Here is a 21,254-nt window from a genome sequence, read left to right on the forward strand (position 1 = left end):
CAAAAGTGAGGGAAAAACTGCAATCGATACGTAATCTTTTGGCTTTGTTTGTCCGTGGCTTTTGTGTCCGCTGGCTCTTTGCTAAATCGGTCACTGTGTCCTGCTGTGGGAATATTTTCTTGTGCTCAAGTATTGCAACATGAACTACAGAGGGGAAAATGTAGCGAGCTTGAAAAGGGTTTGATGGGATATATCAGTCAGTACACCCATGGGGATTAGTGCATAAGGGTACCAAGCGACAAAGGGCAATACAAAAAAACAAATTAACTTCAGATTGTGACAGGATGTGCAAACGCATTGCAGTTTCCCAACCAGTCGCCCGGGAGGTCTTATTCCAAGGAGTTATAAGTGACTGATGGAAAAGGTAATGGTCCAGGGCTGGTATTGAATATCAACAAGGGTTAACATATGAAGAAGCGTGAACTGCTAAACCAAAACTAGAATCACCTTCCAAACCGGTTCATAGACATGCTTATTATACATTAGCATATTTTATAACTCCTTATTGAGAAGGGCTATTTTGTTTGCATGAACCAGATTACACTGCCTCATGAAACAATAAGCCACAGGAAAAGGTCAAACCCTGTAATATTTTATTGAACCGCCTTAAACTTAGATTACAGCATGGGTTTGCTGTGGCATTGTTTTAATAAGCTTCTCCAATCTCCAAAGAGCCAGTGTTGCATACATTTCTCACCAAGATCTTGTATTGATGATGGGGGACTGCATAAAAGATTCTCAATGGGGTTAAGATCTGGACTCTGTGGCGGCAGTGTATCTAAACACCATCAGTCTTTGTGATTTTCAAATTATGACCATATAATTGTGATTTTTTGATTCGACTGCAAGTGTCTTTTGGAGTAATTTTCTTCAGCTGATACTTGTCTGTGCTGTATAATTAGGCTTAAGATCTACTCCCAATTCAAGCATCAGACATCACAAAGCTGCCCTCTCCAGTCGTGGGGTAAATAGTGGACGAAGACGCAAAAAAAGGGCTCCGCGGCACGTTGCTATAGATACACGTGGCAGTATAGGAGGGGAGGAGGGAACGATTTTAAGCATTTGCAAGAGAGAGAGAGAGGTTACATGAGTCCCTTTTCCCTCTCTCTCCTTCTGTCAGTCTCTCGCTCTGGGTAGACGCGCTCCGGCTCTTTCCACATCGTCTGTAGAGGTTGGGAGCGAGTAACACCTGTAGGAAAGTCACTGAAGAAGTGAAAGTAGACCACCAAAAAAAGGAATACAAGGGATAATACGGCTTGGTTAACTGAGGTACGGACTTTTCAGACCCCTGTGAACAGGTAAGACATAATTAAAAGTCACCGCATCATGACTTTACATATTGAAATTACATACTATGATCATGATTTATGGAGATATTATTTCTATGTTTATAGGCTTTATTTTTAACTTAGGGTTTTGCGGAAAAAAGGACTTCACAGCTTCAGGCCAAATTACACCACATTTCAATCAGTGGCTTTTCTTTCCTTTAACGATCTGCCAATCTTTTTTTATAATAGGACAGGAAAACTGGGGAAAACTGCAGCTGCACATGAAGGCACTTTGCTTCTATTGTATCACATGCATGTGCGATTATGTATTGTCCTGGAGTTGATATAGGCTACTTTCAGGTACAAAAAGACATGTTGGGTGCTCTTACTGAATCTTTTTTTTTTCTTCTTCTTTTAATCTCTGTGCCAGTTCCAAGATGGTTTATTGAGAGAGTTGTCAGGGAAAAATAGAATGGCGTAAACCTTAAGCCAAATTAATATGCAAATCATGCCACTCTTTATTTTTCTACTGGCAATCCAAAGAGGGTCAGGCAAGAAATATTGTGAACATGTAAGATATATTTTGGTATACAGCTAATTCTACATCTTTTACATCATTCTAACCATGAAGCAGCTTTCAATATGTATGTGTACCATGAAATAAACATTTGAATGCAGCATCCCAGCATCAGTGAGTGAAATGTGTCTATGTGAATGACAAATGAGCTGCTGGCTTCTGCTCCAGAGGTGTGCTCTTCTGAAATGCCACCGGAATATCTGTTGCTTTATTGATCATCACCAGACAAGCCCACACACAGGAAAGTCCTGGGAGACAGAGATTAACACATAATGGGACTGAAGAATTCCCCCTTTGTCCAACAGCCTCAGGTGTTTGAATCTGCCAGACGTACATCTTTTATGATGATGTGATGTCCAGGCAGGAGGAAATGTTCAAACACAGAAGTGACACAGCCAGTACTGTGTGACAGTTGAAGAAAGGGGATCGACAAATGATTCATTCTGATGGGAAAAGATGTTTCAGTGAAGAGAAATATTTGCAGACAGTATGCTTGAGCATTGTGAGAAAAAGCGTGTGATGCTTGAATAGAAAAACATTTACCCCGTAACAATGGGGGGACAACTAGACCATGATCTGCAGTAATTTAGCTTTAAATTGAACAGGGAAAAAAATATATATATATATATATATATATATACAGACATTGTGACAAGATAGGACCAGTGCATAGATGTGTCCAAACTACGACCCACGGGCCATTAAAAGTGGGCCGTGGGCCACAGTTGGCCACAGTTGGCCCGTGGGCCGTGGGCCACAGTTGCCCCCCCCCCCATTTTTTTTTTTTTTTTTTTGCCCTTAATTGAATATTATAATTAATGAATTCAAATCTATTAATAGAAAGCTATAAGCAAATTCAACTAAAAAACATAGTTAACATTTAATTGAATTTGCTAACATTCATTCAATAGAGGTGAAGTTATACAGTGCCTCTCGAAAGTATTCATACACCTTGAACTTTTGCACATTTTGTCATGTTTACAACCCTAAACGTAAAGATTTTATTTTGATTTTTTTACTGAACGTTCACACACCAGTAACCAACAACTGTGAAAAAAATAGAAAACCGAAAAGTGGGGCGTGCATAAGTATCAAATCAAAATAAAATCTTTATGTTTAGGGTTGTAAACATGACAAAATGTGCAAAAGTTCTAGGTGTATGAATACTTTCGAGAGGCACTGTATATCTGATCTCTACTGAGTCAGTTCAGCCCGCAGTCTAGATAAAGACCATGGGGAGGAGTTCAGCCTGGCTAAGTCCCACCCCTCTGCGGGCTGAACTGAACTTTAGTGTTGTGACGAAGTCTTATGGATGAAAGGCGAAACGTTCGACACTTCAACCACAGAGTACAGAAGACAATTGAAGAACCTTCATTGAAGATGGACAACTGCTGTACAACTGAGAGCCTACACAGACAACTTGTTCTTATGTAGTACATACACAATGGAGTAATGCCTATCAGTACGTTTGGAAGTAAATAATGTAATAAGACACAAGACCTTTAGGGTTAGGGTTAGGGTTAGAGTTAGGGTCTTATGTCTTATTACATTATGCACCTTCAAAATACAAATACAAATGATTCTATTGTGAATGTAACCCATATGTACATGTTACACATTGTTACATAGCATATTACACTGTACTAAATTTGGCACAATGTCTAGAGGTTAGTGTAAAGCAAAGTGTTACCAACTAAAGTAAATTAAGATAATAAAGACAATACCGCTTCCCCTTAAATAGCACACGGATAAAGTCTGAGCCGTTTGTCGCAGTGTGCTTAAGCCATTTAATCTGTGGCGTAGGTGGTGCTCTTTGACCTCTGTAATGACAGGGTCAGCCGTGATAATGAGGTCCAGCAGCGCGACAAAAGCGGGAGGAAATTAAAGCGCCGCAAATCTTTCAAAACATGCTTTTGAATACCATTAATCTATTTGTCATTCACATTATGCATACAACACTGCGCACAAGTTCTACAATTTACTGAACTGCAAACAAGAAGAAAAAATGATGACAGCATAAGTGTGGTTAGCAGTCTCAATCAGTGTGTGGTGATGGGCACTCAAAGGTTTGAATGCCACTGGTGCATTCTGTCGAAACTCGATCTGTCATGATGCCATTTTGGATGCGGGTATGAACGGGCGAGTACTCAATTAGGGTCTCTACATCAATATGACAATTGGTTCAATTTGGTTCAGCTCTACTCAGTGCTCTTATACAGACATTATTCATGTCTTTTTACAGTTATTAGAGCAAAAGCTGTTAATATTATCTCCAACTTGTGTTTTGTCCTTTAGTGTAATCTTTCATTGTGTGGGATTTGAAAAGCAATTACAATAGGAGAGAGAAACAGAACACAGACAACGGACATGTGAATTAAAATGTAAAGATGCTCAGTACATTGCAATTAGGGCCCATCTTTTTGTACTTTTCATTTCAAGGGTGCTCCACGCTCATCACGCCTCACGAATTAGTCGCTCAGGGTCTGGATGGCTTTCGCAAAGGCCATGGCAACGCCGTTACTATGCAGAGGGTGGGTTGTCGTCCAAGCTGTCAAATAAAGTGGACCATGTGAGACCAAAAGAGATCGGACAACATATTCTTGCTCTTGATTAGGGACACAAAGGAATTGAAGATGCGGCAGAGTAAGATTGACGTGGATGAACCAGTGTGGCTTTTATCGGTTTGTCATTTTCTGAACTGCCCTTATCTGGTTGCAATTTTATCCTGAAATGAAAATCAATTTTAGGCCGGTGAGTATGTTGAATAGCAAAGATTTGTTTATAGTAAAGGGACAATGATGAGTGATTGAAAGACTGGAAAAGGGACACATTTGTCTTCCCGTTCAATAGAAGAATGAATTAGCCACCATATATGTCAAATTATAAAATCAAGTTGGCTCAGATCTTTGGAATGTGAAGTTGCATAATGGTTTTCCTACATTGGACATCCACCTGAGGAGGTGTAACATAAAAGTCGATGCGGCAGCCATTATACACCGCTTCACTCCAGTGCCCTTTTCAGTTAGGTCTTTGTACAGCTCTTGTGAGCAAAACATAATTGCCACTACACCTGGCCAGTCTTATAAAACTCAGTGTGACGAAATGTCAGCGAGAGAAGAAAAAAGAGTTGACATATAGTGTTAAGATGTTGTACAGCTTGTAAGGTTTCAAACATTGGCTGCGCTGTAGATTGAAGACAAACAGCAAAAGACCAGGATATGAATGTGTGTAAAAAGCCTGCTGGGGAAGACTGATCATCAAGTCTTTATTTAAATGAGGAGCGGAGTGGTGCGATATCTTGGAAATAGAAGGTTCCCGATTTCAACCCATTGCCCACTCGTCTCAGAAATGTGACTGGATGTGGCACGAAGGGTAAAAAGGCACATTTTTCCATTGCACTCCGGTCTAACTTTGTGTGTTGGTTGCTTACAATTTTACTCAATTTTACTCACCATTTAGGCTAGTGCCATTTAAAGTGATCTTCCTTTGCAATAATACTGATTGAAGATCACAGCAACTCAGTCATCTAAATTCAACACTTATTTAACAATATCCTGTTTGTTTGTAATACTCAGCAGGAACAAAGGTGTCTGCAATAATGTGTGAGAAGTGGGAAGCATGTTTTGAATGTAAATCTCCCGCTTGCAATCAGCCCCTTCAACAAATCCTGCATTATCTTGCAATCGGTTCTGCCGTCTTGAGAGGCCTGAAGAAGCACACTCTTAAAGTTTTCTCAAAAACCAACCAATTTAAAAACAAAAAACAGAATTAACAAGCACTAATAGGTACGAACATGTTTAGAGTTTTTCATATCCCTCCTCATTACACCTCTTATTACTGGAAAACTACTGGCAATTGCAGCCCTTAAAAGTTAATTGGAAGAAGCCACATAATGTTTTGAACTGTTTGCTGAATCACATCATTAACATACAGTGCTGGGCTGAAGTTTTCTTTTTTATCCCATGCAACATACTTTTAAGAGCTATGAAAGACAGAAAAGAAAGTCACTTGCCTTGGCATCGATCAAAGGTAGATCAAGCAAGTCCACACACTGCTCGATCTTTTTTTGATCAATACTTTTTGTTTTGAGTGTCCTTTTCTGGACACGCTTGGATTGTTTCACCTAAATTGCATAGACTACAAAGGACTGGATCAGCATGTTAATAGATAGCTGTGCGGCTCTTTAGCCATTTACACTAGTTGCCCTCCCCACAGCTGTCAACAGAGGGCGACAAGTGTTATAGTATGCGCTGTGCATTTTCTATACATAGTATTAAATGCTACAAAACATTAAAGAAGTTTGACCCCACAGCACTTTTTGCCTTTTACTTACAGAAACCTTGGGAATTGTTTTATCTATTTTCATGGCTTATTGTTTTTTTGTTTTTTTTCAAATATAAGAATGTTATTGTTATATGTTTTCATGTTATTTTAAGTTTTTGATCATTCTTTTATATAAAAACAGTTACACAGTAGCCCACTATAGTATTTTTCTTGCATGATACTAGTTTAGTCACTATAGTTTTTACTTGTGTAAGATGACTTTCAGGTTAGTCTGACTTGAGTAAATATTTTTGGCTACTCTATTCTCATCCATGGGTGGTGCAGCGGTTAGCGCTCAGGCTTCACAGCTAGAAGATCCCGGAGTTTGCATATTCTCCCCGTGTCTGCATAGGTAATTCCTCGTGGTACAATAGGTCAATCCTCCAGCCGGGTGATACTGACCATCAGCCTGGCTCCACATCTGGAGGTGGGTCCCCAGGCACTGCAATTCGGTCGCCCACTGTTCCTTACGGGTTACCTAAGGGGCATCGATGGATAGGTCAAATGCAGAGGATGCTTTTTCCTATGGGGACAATAAAGTATACCTTTACCTTAACCATAACCTTATTAATAATCATTAATTACACTGTTGCTATGGTCCCCAAATGAGGCATACGCACATGTTGGAATGATAATGTGCATGGCCTCTGTGGGGTTTATAGATTGTGCCTTTTATTTTCTTGTTTCAGGTCCTACAGAGACATGGATATAATGATTGATGAACACAGCAGCATTGGCAGGAACTCCAGCCATGAAGGCGGTCACCCGACACTGGACAGCACCAACAGGCATGGGCTAAATCACAGTGACCCCCTGGACATGTTCGAAGGCATGGAGCTCCTCCTACACTTAAAGCCACTGTTCATGCCCCTCTACAGCCTGGTGGTGGTCGTGGCTGGAGTGGGTAATTCCTTCTTACTGGCATGTATTCTGACCGACAAGAGGCTGCACAACGCCACAAACTTTTTCATCGGTAACTTAGCAGCGGGGGACCTGCTCATGTGCCTGAGTTGCGTCCCGCTCACCGTGTCCTATGCCTTCGACAGTCATGGCTGGGCGTTCGGGAGGGCGCTCTGTCACCTGGTGCCGCTGCTGCAGTGCGCTACAGTGTTCGCGTCAGTGCTGTCACTCACTGCCATTGCTGTGGACCGTTATGTGGTTGTAGGTAAGGAAAAGAGACACTTTTGATATTAGAACTAGGCTGGTGAATTCTACCAAGAAAATACATTAGCTGCTTGATGTAGATTTTTATTCAAGCTTCTACATTATTTGGGACTTTGTCTAAAAGTCTAGTTACAGGGAAAAACATATCAACTCAAACCTGAGAGATTGCAGTGTGTTACATCAGGTACTAGAGTGAATTTCCACGTCTTCTCCAGCCTGACAATGCCAGTTGTCAATTTTGTCAATTCCAGCCAAAATTCTCAGCACCAACTACAGTAGGAGGAAAAAGTGAGTACGCTGTGTGGAATTTCTTACATTTCTGCCTAAATTGGTCATAAAATGTGATCTGATCTTTAAAAGAATGATTTAACAGTGTCTGCTTAAACTAGCCACCCAAACATTTACATTTGATCATATTTTTATTGGCCATAACATGTAAACATTCACAAAATGAACTGCAGCAGTTTTGTAGCGAGGAATGGTCCAAGATTCATCCTGATCGTTGTGAACGTCTAATCTGCAATGACAGAAAAGCAGTTGCTGCTACAAAAGAAGGATCAGCAGCTACTTAATACAGGGGTTCGCTTGCTTGCTTGCATTCTGTTATGAATGTCTCAGGTTTTTCTGCAAAATATCTAGTTGAACTTGTTAATTATTTTTTCCATTGATGGTAGCAGGTTGTCCAGGCCTTGAGGCAACAAAACAGCCCCACATCATGATTCTCCTGCTCCATACTTCACTGTGAGTACAGGGTGTATAGGTGCTGTTCCATTTTTCCTCCACACATGACGTTGTTTGTTCCTCCAAAACTATTCAACTTTGGGTTAATCAGTCCACAGTGTATTTTGTTGAATAGTTTTGGAGTAACACACAACGTCATGTGTGGAGGAAAAATGGAACAGCACCAACATCATAACCCTATCCCCACTGTGAAGTATGGAGCAGGAGAATCAGGGTGTGGGGCTGTTTTGTTGCCTCAGGGCCTGGACAACATGATATCATCAATGGAAAAATATATTCACAAGTTTAGCTAGATATTTTGTATAAAAACTTGAGACATTCACAACCGCATGTGAATAAGTGAGAACATCTGTATTAAGTAGCTGCTGATTCTTCTTTTGTAGCAGTAACTGCTTTTCTGTCGTTGCAGATTAGACGTTCACAACGATCAGGATGAATCTTGGACCATTCCTCGCTACAAAACTGTTGCAGTTCAGCGAGATTCAGGCAGTGTACTTACTTACTCCTCTCCTGTGAATGTTTACATGTTATGGCCAATAAAAACATGATCAAATGTAAATGTTTGGGTGGTAAAAGTTGAAGCAGGCACTGTGATTTTAATAAAAATCAGAAAATGTAAGACATTCCACACAGTGAAGTAACTTTATGCTCCCACTGTAAGTAGCTAAGGGCACAGCTCTGTGGTTTACTTTACACTAGTTTCATCATAATGAAACTTTAATCCCACATGTTCACTGAAGCTTATCAATAGTGTAACTTGAGACATTAATCATAATGTACAGAAAACATAACCAGATTTGTCCTGTTTATGAAAGATATTTTTATTTTATTTAATTTTTTTCAAATAGAGCTTTTCAAACTTGCCCATTACTGTAAATAGTTTAGACATAAACGTTGTCCTTGTGTATCCTCAGCTCACCCGGTGCGTAAGAGGATCTCTGCATGTGGCTGTGGAGCAGTGACACTAGCTATCTGGCTTTTATCTCTTATTTTGGCTGCACCTCCATCTTTCTACACTCGGTATCTGGACTGGAGACCTGATGGGATCGATCTCGTGGTGTGTGAAGAATTCTGGCCCAAAAATGGCAATCTTCGACTACTATATTCCTGTTTCATCCTCATTGCCTCCTACATGATTCCACTGCTGTCTGTCAGCGTGTCCTACTGTGCCATTACTGTGAGCCTGAGGCGTTACGCGATGCCTGGGGAGTCGTCCTGCAGCCAGCAAGTGTGGAGCCGGAGGAGGAAGAAGACCTTCTCTCTGTTGGTGGCCTCGGTGCTGGCGTTTGCCCTGTGCTGGCTGCCTCTGCAGGTCAGACTGAGCCTCAGTGGGTTAGGGATTTTACAGTGCTTAGGTTGATGAATGATTCGTGGTAATAGTGGCTACGTTTACATGCAGACCAAAAATCGGATCATGATCTGATTTCTAGAGATGATTGAATTGCAGATTATCTCATATTATCGAAGTGGCATATAATCGGCCTCATCTAATATTTATTGTGACACGGAAAACTGAAACTGATTATCAGATGATGCAGATTATCTATGTAAACTGATTTTTCACATGCACACATAAACTAACCAGGAAAATACAGCAAAAAAAAGCAGCAACAAGACAAACACTAAAAGATACAATAAAAACACAGACAACATTTCAATTAAAAAAAAAGATACTTGAAAAAAGTTACAGAAGTGACCCATATAATACATTCCAAATTTGTTTAAAGAGAAAGCACAGTGTACAGCTGATGGTCGAGTGGTTAAAACTATCTGGTTGTGGGTTTGACTCCTGGCTACTGAATGCCTTGCTCGCCACCTTGCTATATATATTTAAATTTGCTGAGATCACGACTAATACTAAAGAAATAACCAGGTTTCAGCTCTGGATCCTTGAGATAGGCTAAACCTCTGCTGTGTCCACTGAGCTGCCATGTATTAGAAAATGGTACCAAGTACAAATATGGAGGTGCAATCATTTTCACTCAATCAATCAATCAATGCAGTAATCTAAATGGAGCACGTACAGTACATAATAATTACAGAATACTTTACTCTGTTCTCCCTCGGATGTACCACCTCCTCCTCTAACAGAGCAGGGAGAGCACGGCAGCAGCATTTGATCAGGCTGTGCACATCGAGCCGCTGCTGAATGAAAGGCAGAGACAGGAGTTATTGGGAATTAAACATGTGTTTTCAGATTTTGGCGTGGGGCTAAAATTAAAGGTAAAAAAAATAAAGACAACCGAAATGTACAATTCAGCCCCACCTGAGCTGTATCTGTGCACGTCCCTGATTGGAGCGGTTCAGAAGGTAATTCAAATGCTCGAAAAATCCACAACTGAACTGGCTCAAGTCGGACTCAAAGTTTTGGATTTTCAGATTTCAGAAGTGCATGTAAACACATCAGATCTGATTATTGGGTTGTCTGTTATTGGGGTCTCCAGTAATCTTACCGTGTAAACCTAGCCACCGATTAAAGGGAAACAGTGAAAAACAGTTTTTTAGTGAGAGGAGTGGTATAGATCTAATATTTACCATTATTACCATTATTTTTAGAATATTTTTGCAATTTTAGAACATGTTTTAATTCTTTTTACACTTGTGTCGTGTTTATGATTTATTAATCATCTTTATACGATATGTCAATGCACAGGCTCCATTGGTCACTTTATGTTCTCATTACAGGTGCTGAACCTGTTGCTGGACCTGGACCCGGACTTTCAGATCATTGGGAAGCGCTACATAAACGTTCTCCAGGTGTGCTGCCATCTCGTGGCTATGAGCTCCGCGTGTTACAACCCCTTCATCTACGCCTCTCTGTACAGCAAGGTGCGCATGCATCTGAAGGGATACCTGTGCCCTTGCCAGCGGCAGGACCAGACCTTAGAGAGGGGCTCTACTCGGACCTAATCTCCGGGTTCCACTCACCGTCAGAGGCTCTTCTGAATAATATTTATCATCTGTCCACTTTTTTTCCAACAAATTTTCAGTCTCATGTGTTTTCTCCTTCACAAGACATCCTGGCAGCAGGAGTAACCAAACATAAAACAGATTGTGCTGTGACAGGAGTCTGATGTACAATGAGATTTCAGAGAGTATTATATATATATATTATTTCAGTCACAGCACGCGCTCACTGGAGACCCTTAGCAGACCCGTTTAAAGGCAAGACACAGTCCACTTGAGGACCAGGGCACCAGCAGCATTTTCTGAATCAGAAAACGCCTCACTTCAGGGAGCTGACCTACCTTGAACTCCCCACACAAACGGATACGTGCTGCCATCTTTCTCCCATAGCGGTCTGGGAATGGTCCCGAGTCCTATTGCTTTGTGTTTTGCTCCTAGGTATAATATCTCCCATTTCTCAGTGTCATGTACGGACAGTTTAATTCTAAATGTCATTAATGTTTGTTTTGATGTTTGTTGTGTGGAAGATTTGGTGCCAGTGATGTCACTTTCACACCCATGGCCTAAACCCAATCAATAACAAATACAGAGCGTCTCGCTGGGGCCAGCCAGAATGTCAACACAAAAATAATTCTACTTCATCTCATCAGGTGCATGTATCTTGCTTTTGTTCAGCTTTGTAAAGGCAAAACAGGTCACATGTTGTAAATGGCATTTATTTATGTATTTGTTCTGTGCTGCCGATGTTTGCAGTTGTCATTGGAATGTGTGTTGTTCTGAAAGCACAGTAACATTCAGAAGAGCACATTGCTACATTGCTCCCCTTTAAACCCGCAGATGACCATGAGCCACCATGAGTAGAAAATTATGCTGTTCATGTGTTGTGACATACACATCGATCATTTATTTACCTGAGTGAAACCTTGACATTTTATTCATTCCATCAATTTGTTTTTGAAGTGGAAGAACTCACAAAAAGGACAAGTCATAATTGATCAAATACAAGAACAAACATCTGATAGTAAAAAACAAAACATTTGATTTCAATGATGAGAACACATGTTGTGAATGTATGTAATGTACATCACTGCTCTTTGTGTCTAGACCCAGAGGGGGTGATAGACCACACTGTGACCTTAAGTGAAGCGGAGTAACCCAATAAAAAGAGACACTGAAGAGCTGTGAGAGGCTAAAGGAGAATTAGTTGTAAAGGGAATGAGAAAACAAAAGTTCAGGATATAGGCTACAATAATAAAACAAACATAGGCAAATTCAGCAATATGACTATTCTGGAAATGTGTTTTTAGTCTTTGCTGTAACTGCCAAATAGATAAATCCACTACTTAATCCACTACTGGATTTAATACAACTGACCCAATAAAAAGGGGGAAAAGAAAATTGGCAAATTTCTATAGGTATTTTAATAATAAATTTTTTTGCTGAAGTGTCTTCAGGCATTTTCAACACTAGTATTGATTGTGCTTTACTTCCCTGAGGCTGAATTTAGCATGGACATAGAGTGGACTGTTCATGGGCGCTACTCTCACATTCAGCGCTTCGAGAGTGGCACTAAGGGGATTTCCTGTTCTCAGTTGCTGCCTGTATATTTTGTTCAAACAATGAATTTAGCGTAAGAGACTGTAGACTTGTGCAACAGTTTAATATTGTATATTGTTCAAATCTGTACCAATATATTTTATTCTTCTCTGTGTCTGTTAAGTTAAAAGAAGAATTCATTCTGCAGTAAGGATCATTTTGAACTGATAATGTAATTGCACGATCTGTACATTTGTTTAAATTGCCAAACTAAAAACCATCAAGTGAACTCAATAAAGGCACTATTTACATCAAAACAAAACAAAAAAAAGCAAACATCTCTCAGTTGACCTTTCAAAATCGCTCTGCTCTGAAAACAGCAGTAACAGCTGCAGATAGAGTAGTGGTACTTTGGCATTGGCTGCATGAAATGGAACAGGCAATCAATAAAACCGTATTGATCTTGTGAGACATCATTCAAAGCTTGGTCTGGAGAAAGCACATCTCCAATAATGTATGGACAGCTTCATGGAAGATATTTGAAAGTTTACTTTTGAGATTTGGAATCAGTGAAATAAAATGTAAAAGAGGGAATTATGTAGCCAGAGATTGCAAGATAAGAAAAGGGCTTCACGGGAGGGGCTTGGGGTAAACAGGAAGAGGATCGTATCAGCTGCAGCCGTAGAATAGCAGTCATGGAAGAATAAACGATAAGTAAAGTACATCAAGCATGTTTTTGATGAGGGAACAGCATTGTAACATGCTTAAAAGATTTTAAAAGTAACATCTCCGTAAAAAAAAGAAGAAAAAGATGCTAATCCAATATCGACAAGCTTAAATAAGAAAAAGGGCTATCGGACCGGAGCAGGCAAAGTGGATCATTAAACAATTGACCCAACCACAGTGCCACGAACAATGCGACAAGCTTTATGTTTCTGGTATACTTTTCTCAAGTTAATAGGGACAATTTTGAGGATTTTTTTTAAAAATGGGAATTAGTTGAAAGTGGTATTGATAATTTGCCTTTAACAAGAAACAGTTGTTTGAGTCATGTGTTTCAAATGGACGCAATGCATAATGAGGTCCACTGTACCGAATCACTATTTCTGCTTGTTTACTACGTACAGTATGTCCATGTTGAACAGGTTAGTGGTAGTTATTTTAAAATTCTACCTGAAATTTTTAGTTGAAATTCTCGAAATTACTATTAGCTAGAACACAGTTTTATTGAGATACAGCGCACAGTGACATTTTGCAAATATCAGAAATCACTTGTTTATGAGGTTATTGGTACTGCCAAGTTAAACACACACAACCATTGATTTCACTGACACTCATTAGGATGCTAAGTACTTCAGAGGGTCATGCTTTTATTTACAACTGAATGCAGCGAGGTCACGTAATTACAGCCACAATATCAATTTCATCCAGATTGAAGGGAAAAACACAAGAGCTCTTCAACTATCGCTGTGTCCATCTGAACAGAAGCTCTGCCATTCAGCAACACTCGGGACGACCAAACCTGAGACCACAATCCAATTATAGCGATGCATGTTATTCAACATCTCTCCAGCTCCTGCACAATCTGATGGAGTCACTGGCAGCCATGTTGTTCTCTCAGAGGAGGCTGATTGTCTCAGTATAAAAGCTTTCTGTTTTGCAAACAGTCCTGCATCTCCTTCATTAACTCTGAGATTGAGGTTTGTTATACATAATTCATAACACTTTCAATAAACAGGCAAGTGTCTGAAGACAGAGCAGCTCATATTAGACTATTTAGAGAACATGGTTAATAATTCAGCAATTTAGGAGTCACAAGACAGTGTTCTTTGTGTCAGTTCCAAACCTGGGGGAAAAAGAGTTGCCAGGACAAGGGCTGGTTCAGACCTTTTTAATAGGGGTAGCACAGGGGTGGCGCTAAGTCATGCTCAGGTGGCACCAGGGATGACCTGAGCACAATGTCTTTAAGGATTTAACCAATATTATAACACAGTATGCTTAATTTTCATCATTATGCACTTGTGCACCACACACTTATATGCAGATGTTTGTTACAGTTTTGTTCTTACTGACCCCCAGTGCAATGCCTGTTCCCTGGCCACCCCCTTGACACGCCCCTGGGTCAAAATGCCACCCCATGTCAAAATCATCAGGCTCCCTCACAATAAAAAGCATCTCCTTTTTCGCACCAAATTTCCATCCATCCATCCATTTTCTACCGCTTTATCCGGGGCCGGGTCGCGGGGGCAGCAGTCTCAGCAGAGATGCCCAAACTTCCCGGTCCACACACACCCCCTCCAGAGTCAGGATCTTGCTTTGTGGAAGAATCTTTGATCATTTGTCAGTTGAGGGGAAGAACCACCAGGCAAAGGTGGACAGCTTATATCAAATTATTGTTACAAACGTCCCGCTGTGCTGTCAAAACACACACCTCTGTTTGAGTCTTTGTGTGCCTATTCCAGCACGCCTTGACTTCATTCTGTACGCCATTACTGACCAGCACATACAACACTGGGTCCACCACACAGTTGAGACTGGACAAAGCCAATGTGCATGAAAAATAAAAGTGCATTTTCTGCTCGAACTGGCAGTAGCTACTGTCGTGATCTGTGGTCGGGCTGTTATAGAAAACTAAAGAGCGTACGAGAAGGAGAATGTGGTAGGGCGCAAAACAGACTGAGAAGATGCCGATCACACCAAATGACAGCAATCGGACTTTCCTTTTGGCTTGGGCGCTTAAACCAGGACTCTGGCCCACTGTGGCGAGCACCTTCCAGTAACTTACAGCCAGGATCAGTAGAGGAAGTACAAATCCAATGCCAACTCTGATCAAGTTGAATAAAACAATATTGTGTGTCATCGGATAAGTCTCATAACATCTGTCGTTACCATTGACTTCATCATGTGCATCGGTCAAGTTGTCATAATACAACACCATGACGTGCAAAATTGTCACTATGGCGTATACCACCACGCACTGAATCCAGGCGTAGCGGGACGTCCGGTGGGTTTTGGAGCGAAGGGGGTATGTGACCACGATGCAGCGATCCACCGAGATGCAGCAGAGAAGGAAGATGCTGTTGTACATGTTGGAATAGTAGAAGAATCCAGTGATGCTACAGGAGGTGGGGCCTAGTTTCCAGTGGTGGTCCTGGCGGTAATAGTTGATCCAGAGCGGTATGGTGCCGATAAAGAGCAAATCAGAGAAGGCCAGGCTTATCAAAAAGATGCCAAGCACGTTCTGGCGCCGCACTTGTTGGAATATAGGGCATAATGTTAGGAGATTGAAGATTAGGCCAAATATAAATGCTAAAATGTAGACGGACATCAAGAAGTCACTGATAGCATTCGCGCCGATTTTGACACAAACTCCTTGGCTGGTTGAGTTTCCGATTGTTGATGTTCCATTCATCTTTTCTTCACACTCCGCGCTTGTTTTGTTGGGGAAAAAACACCTGCATGGCAAAAAGAAAGAATCAGTCAAAAGCCCCTGTAAAGAAAATATATATATACAAAATGTTTGCAATTATATTTGTTATTATGTTGAATAAATGGATCAGTAAATAAAGCAAAAAAGTAAAAGTAAGTGCATATTTGGTCATTGTACAACCATACAAAGAAATTGTGTGATGTTGGCCCTGAGCCGCTGCCACTGAGCAGGCCAACCTGTCCAGCATGTTTTTGGATGTCGGGGCTACTCCGGTGGCTGGCTCCTTTCAGTGCTCCTCAGAAATGGTGCAGCGCCTCCTGGGTTTTCTCCTTGTTTCAGAGCCTGGTCATCTCCTCCTCCTTCCGCTTCCTCCTACATAGCTTCCTTCACTCCACAGCAGTCTTTCTCCATCTCCTCCTTGTTTGTCCCTTTTTGTTTCCTGTAGCGCCTCTTGTGACGCCTCCACTGTGCTGCTCTTGGGGCTCTTGGTGCCTCTTCATTGTTTCAGAAGAAGAAATGTGCAGGTCTCAAATGTATTTAGCTCATAAGCAAGCTGTTTCTTTACTTTTCAAAAGCTGCTCTCTTCAGAACTATTATGGACTCTCTGCAGTAAAAAACAATCCACCGAACCCCACAAAAACACGGCAAAGACGTACAAAAGCATCCAGCAAAACAGTGTGGAAAACAGAAACCACCAGAAAAAGACCAAAAACACTGCTGTACAAAGAGAGAGGAAAGTTGCTGCTTGTTTATGTGTCGCCATTACATAGATCATAGTGTATGGTCTACTTTAAACTAATTAACTGTAGGACTAATACTTAGTTTAGATCGTACTTGCTTGCTTACACAGATCGCACTACGGATTGTGCTACAACAGATATTTATGGTTTAAAGAATGAGGAGCATTAGCTTACATAGTTTTAACCATAGTTCCGTGGTCTAGGACTGTATGCGGTTACACTGTCAACTATTATAATCGAAACTCCTATGGCCTACAATCCAAAGCAGATACCAGCAGTTATAATGCCATGGAAAACTCATTATATATCATTATATATGTTTAACATTACAGTTGATTTTTTTTATTACAACCTTCGTTTAGTGAAGTATATATTTCAATTTCATTTCAATTTCTGACAGTATGTGCACAATAAATGTTTAAGGTTTTCTTGAACAGTCTGTTTATCCGAATACTTTGAGTCTCTCAAATTAGTTCCCAGCATGTATCCGCAAACTGGGCAGACCAATAGGCTTTGCAGGCAGGAATTCTTGCTTTATGATCTTGAAATAATGTAATCTTTTATCCCTGATATTAATTCCATTTATTCCATCCCAAATACAAAGAAAATACACTATCTGTATTATCCATTTTAGTGTTGTGCATCTTTAGAGATATGGGCAGAAGCTGAGCCAGTAGGATAAGAGAGGGCAGATGAATGACTTTATGGCCAATCAGGAGAGGCCAAGGTGACATTTAAGCTTTATTTCCACAAAATCCCCTTAGCTTTCCTGGGCAGTATTCTGGGCATTCAAGATTCAAAACCACAATTTGCATTTTGCAATAATCATAACTTAATTGAACCCAAGTGCCATTTAACCGAGAAGACACAACAGCTCAGGAGCGCACTTGACTCATTATGGATAAATGAAACCTATTCTGACACTGGCCAGGCTCAGTCCTGCTGTGCAGCTGAAGTGAATTTGGGGGATTCTGACATACACTGATTAGATTCTTCCTGAGCTCGTCATGGGATTGTGGGTGGACTTTGATTTTCTTTGATGACGAACGCTTCTTGACTCAAAACTGGAGCAAAGACCACAAAGATCATAAATGATAAAAATAGAGCCTTGCAAATGAATTAGGGGAAGCTCTTGCAGTTTCCCCACGTCATCATTAGGGGCTTTATGCAGTTTTTTTTTTTAGCCCAGATCCCCCATGTTTATGATCTGCGGAAACATCTAATGCCATTACCGTCTGCACAGATACCAGCCATCCCATCTAAACCCAATAATGGAGACGCCATTTAGAGAGGGCCATCTTCGGTGAATAATAATACCGATAATGGGTGTGCGTGTATGGTTACAAATACGCTTCTGCTGATTTTGATTAACTGGATGAGGCAGAAATAATTCCATTAGTCAAAACTGTCATACTGCTCTTCCCAAAGTTCACTGTCAGCGAGACTCTTATTTAAATATTCTTTCTACCCGTGTCTCAGTGTTATTTCACAAAGGATTATAACCATACAGTGGGAAAATTTTCTCAATAGATAGTCACATAGAAACCTGTAGGCGCCTTTGTCTTCCCCCAGACCTGACTAGTAGCCTACCATTTCTGGTAGCACGACATCTCTGGCTCGTCGTCACGGAGATGTTGCCACTCTGTTGTTTTAATTACAGATCAAAACATTAGGTTTAAAAACATGAGGCTCTTATTATGATGACACGTCTGACACAGCATGCTGTTTAGTTGCTCTTGTGACACAGCAACATGTCACCTGCAATGTTCCGCTGTGTGGATTTAAGTACGGTAGTGTTTCATTTACACTGTTCGCTCAACGGCTACTATGGCAAATAATTTTATATTAATGACCGAAGTAACAACAATGTACCTGCAGTTGTGTAATACAAGCCGATAATATTTGAAACATGTAAATATCTTTAAGCCACGTCACACTTTTAGTTCACTTTTAACGATTTTTATGATATTTTCTTCAAGCCAAAATCCCAGCACCCACTTAAAGGCACACTGTGTAACATTTTGGACTATGCTGCTGCCAGCAATACTAAACGTGCTCCTAATGTCCAGCTAGACGCAGAAGAGGCTGTTTTTGCAGTGGGTAGTTAAAGAATGGATTTGGATGGGGGCCTAGCCTTATGTAAACCTCATATTTGGCTGCCTGTAGTCGACATCGCCATGGAGACGAGCTGGAGACGTCCCCGCTGCTCCCAGTAAACTTACAGTCAGATCACAGACATATTTGTGAATGTTTTTAGGTATTTTTCAACAACAAAATATATCTGTAATAAAATAAATGCTTGTATTCTGTTTATTGGGGTAAATGTTACGCGGTGTTGCCTTTAAGCATAACTCAAGCTGCTATGTATAGTATTTGTATTAAACAAAAATATATACTACAAAATATCTCCATGGCGATATTCTCGTTGGAATCATTTTTCCGCTTGATTAATAGCACCAATCTCTTTTTCAATCGACCAGGTGCTGGATGCCTCTTATGAAACGCAATGGATCACATTTAATGGAGGACAATTTTGTTTATAGCCTCCCTCCCGGATACCTAAGCTGTGATGGTCCAAGCTGCATTCCTGTAAATCTCAGCTCCTAAATCTTGTTGACAAGTGGCTGCATTAGCCGCTACGGTGCAAAGCTGTGCTCAGCTTCAACAGTATACAGTATATACAATATACAGTATACAGTGCATCGACAGTATATTGCTCTCAAATCTTTTCTTTGGTGAAAACTTAAAGTCAGTTCATTTTTAGAGTGCCCAATATCACTCATATACTATTGCGGATTTGATCAAACAGAACTGTTCTGAAATCAACATGGAGACAGACATCAAGCAATGAAGGAGGAAAGCCAGTGGGAAATTTCCAACGGTCAACATTACGTGTCCCAGAACGTCCCCTGTCCTTAGATCCTCTTTTTTAGCAAGAAGAAGAATAAATAGATACCCAAGGATGGACAGGCTATATATTAAGGCAGTTTCAAGTGTAAAAGATAATAAGGAAACCTCACCTGAGCTGTTGAACTCTGGTTGATGAAAGTTAACTGTGTCTTGCTGGAGGTGTCACACACATTCCAGGTCTGTTTCACGTTTACCGTCCTCAAAGGTCAAACCTAAAGCCTTCACAACTGCTCACAAACAAACACAACATCACATGGCTACATTACTAAATATTCTACCTGTCTGGACTTGTGTACCCTCAGCTGAGAATGATGCAAGTTGAGGGAGGTCAGTCAAGTGTGCCTAGACAGGATGAGTGTTGCGGACCGAAAAGGCAAGGGTATACTCACATGTTGGGAGGAGGGCGGGTTTTTGCACACGCACACAGAGGAAAAAGACTCAAGGGAGGGGAGCAGTGAAAACACAGAAGTGACACTGTGTAGGGTCCAAAAATCAGGAAACGAGAAGTTTGTGGTTAGACAAGCGTATACAGTAGGCGTCAACCATGCTTAAGGTTGTGTAGAATGTGTCGTCAAAAGATACACTGATAGAAAGGAATAAAATCTAAAACTAAAATTGTGGTTCCAGAGCAGGGACGGTTCTTGTTATGCGCTTTTGAAAAGGAGCCTGTGACGAAAGCCAGTGGTCAGGCTGTTGACGTGCAGAGGTAAACAGTTACATATTTTCCTATCAGGCGAGTGTGACTGGAAAGACATACTGAAGGCTCCCTTTGCTCTGTAACGCAGGGATCAAGCAGAAAACCACCCCATCGCAGCACTGCAGAGCGTCAAACTAAACCAACGACATTATAAAGGCCCGTTTTGATTGTATTATTACAAACAATGAAAGAGGAACCCACTAAATTAAAATGTTAGTTGTGGTCTGAAGTCATTCCTTTACTTTACTTTTCTATCATATTTGCAGCATCCCAGTTCTCTTTAGTTTATTGGCATATTTCACTTTTCAGGGTCTCTTACATGCCAGAAAACAATCCTGCAAGTTCTTTAAAGTTGATAGAAATGCTTTTTAATTCCCCTACAAATGTCAAGGTTAACAATATACTATATAAGGACATCAAATATTTCATTCCCCTATAGAGAAAAGAAATCAGTTACAGTCCCTATGTATGTATAATTTTAATAGTTATAAAGTACTGCAATAATTCTCAAGATGATTATCCTGTAAAGGTGCATCAGTAAACTCACAGTGCTATACAGCAGAGACACAGGATGTATTTGACAAATGTTTGCACCCGTTTGTGGTTTGAAATGCACGTCAACATCTTGCTCAATCTCATAGTGCTCTTGGTTCTATGGAGACTTCAATGAAAACATAAACAGGGAGCTCCTTAATCATTTAAAAGGCAAATGTCTTATTGATTTCAATAAACCTGAGCTGGTTTCTTGGAATAACCAGAATCAATGCGTACTCATTATAGGAATGCAACCTCACACAGGTCACTCTTTGTGCGTGTATCGTTTGACAGTAAAGACATCTGCTTTGCCTGAGGAAGTTATGCCCCACCTTTCACATTGTAAGAATCAAGCAATTTCCAGATGACATTTCTTTAGAAAATTACAGCAGTTGTTGGAAATAGTCCTGTGTGTCAAATTGCAAGG

At 40.6% G+C, this 21,254-nt stretch overlaps 2 protein-coding genes across 3 annotated transcripts; one reads left to right on the plus strand and one right to left on the minus strand.

Annotated features, from left to right (window-relative positions):
• The first annotated feature begins 6,860 nt into the window (after nucleotides 1-6,860).
• LOC306959413 (prolactin-releasing peptide receptor) lies at nucleotides 6,861-11,169 on the plus strand. Of its 2 annotated transcripts, XM_079551523.1 has the most exons (4): nucleotides 6,861-7,333; nucleotides 8,988-9,385; nucleotides 10,759-10,990; nucleotides 11,104-11,148. In XM_079551523.1, exons 1-3 carry the CDS (start codon nucleotides 6,871-6,873, stop codon nucleotides 10,981-10,983), a joined length of 1,086 nt encoding a protein of 361 aa, XP_079407649.1. In that variant the 5' UTR covers nucleotides 6,861-6,870; the 3' UTR covers nucleotides 10,984-10,990; nucleotides 11,104-11,148. The 2 variants fall into 2 exon arrangements, with proteins under 2 accessions (XP_079407649.1, XP_079407648.1); XM_079551522.1 differs by having other exon boundaries at nucleotides 10,759-11,169.
• A 3,653-nt stretch (nucleotides 11,170-14,822) lies between these two features.
• On the minus strand, nucleotides 14,823-20,017 carry gpr184 (G protein-coupled receptor 184). The gene is made up of 2 exons (XM_079576737.1): nucleotides 19,707-20,017; nucleotides 14,823-15,971 (listed from the first exon to the last, which is right to left on the minus strand). The coding sequence occupies exon 2, from the start codon at nucleotides 15,926-15,928 to the stop codon at nucleotides 14,897-14,899; it is 1,032 nt and encodes a 343-aa protein (XP_079432863.1). The 5' UTR covers nucleotides 15,929-15,971; nucleotides 19,707-20,017; the 3' UTR covers nucleotides 14,823-14,896.
• Nucleotides 20,018-21,254: the final 1,237 nt, after the last annotated feature.

This window comes from Gobius niger, assembly GCF_951799975.1.
Source record: "Gobius niger genome assembly, chromosome: 1".
Lineage (NCBI taxonomy): Eukaryota > Metazoa > Chordata > Actinopteri > Gobiiformes > Gobiidae > Gobius > Gobius niger.

Excerpts from the sequence above, each read along its gene's own strand:
- gpr184 (XM_079576737.1), bottom strand. The coding sequence starts at position 15,928 with ATGAATGGAACATCAACAATCGGAAACTCAACCAGCCAAGGAGTTTGT.
- LOC306959413 (XM_079551522.1), top strand. The coding sequence starts at position 6,871 with ATGGATATAATGATTGATGAACACAGCAGCATTGGCAGGAACTCCAGC. Across the intron at positions 7,334-8,987 it reads GGACCGTTATGTGGTTGTAG|CTCACCCGGTGCGTAAGAGG; the intron begins GTAAGGAAAAGA and ends GTGTATCCTCAG. Across the intron at positions 9,386-10,758 it reads TGTGCTGGCTGCCTCTGCAG|GTGCTGAACCTGTTGCTGGA; the intron begins GTCAGACTGAGC and ends TTCTCATTACAG.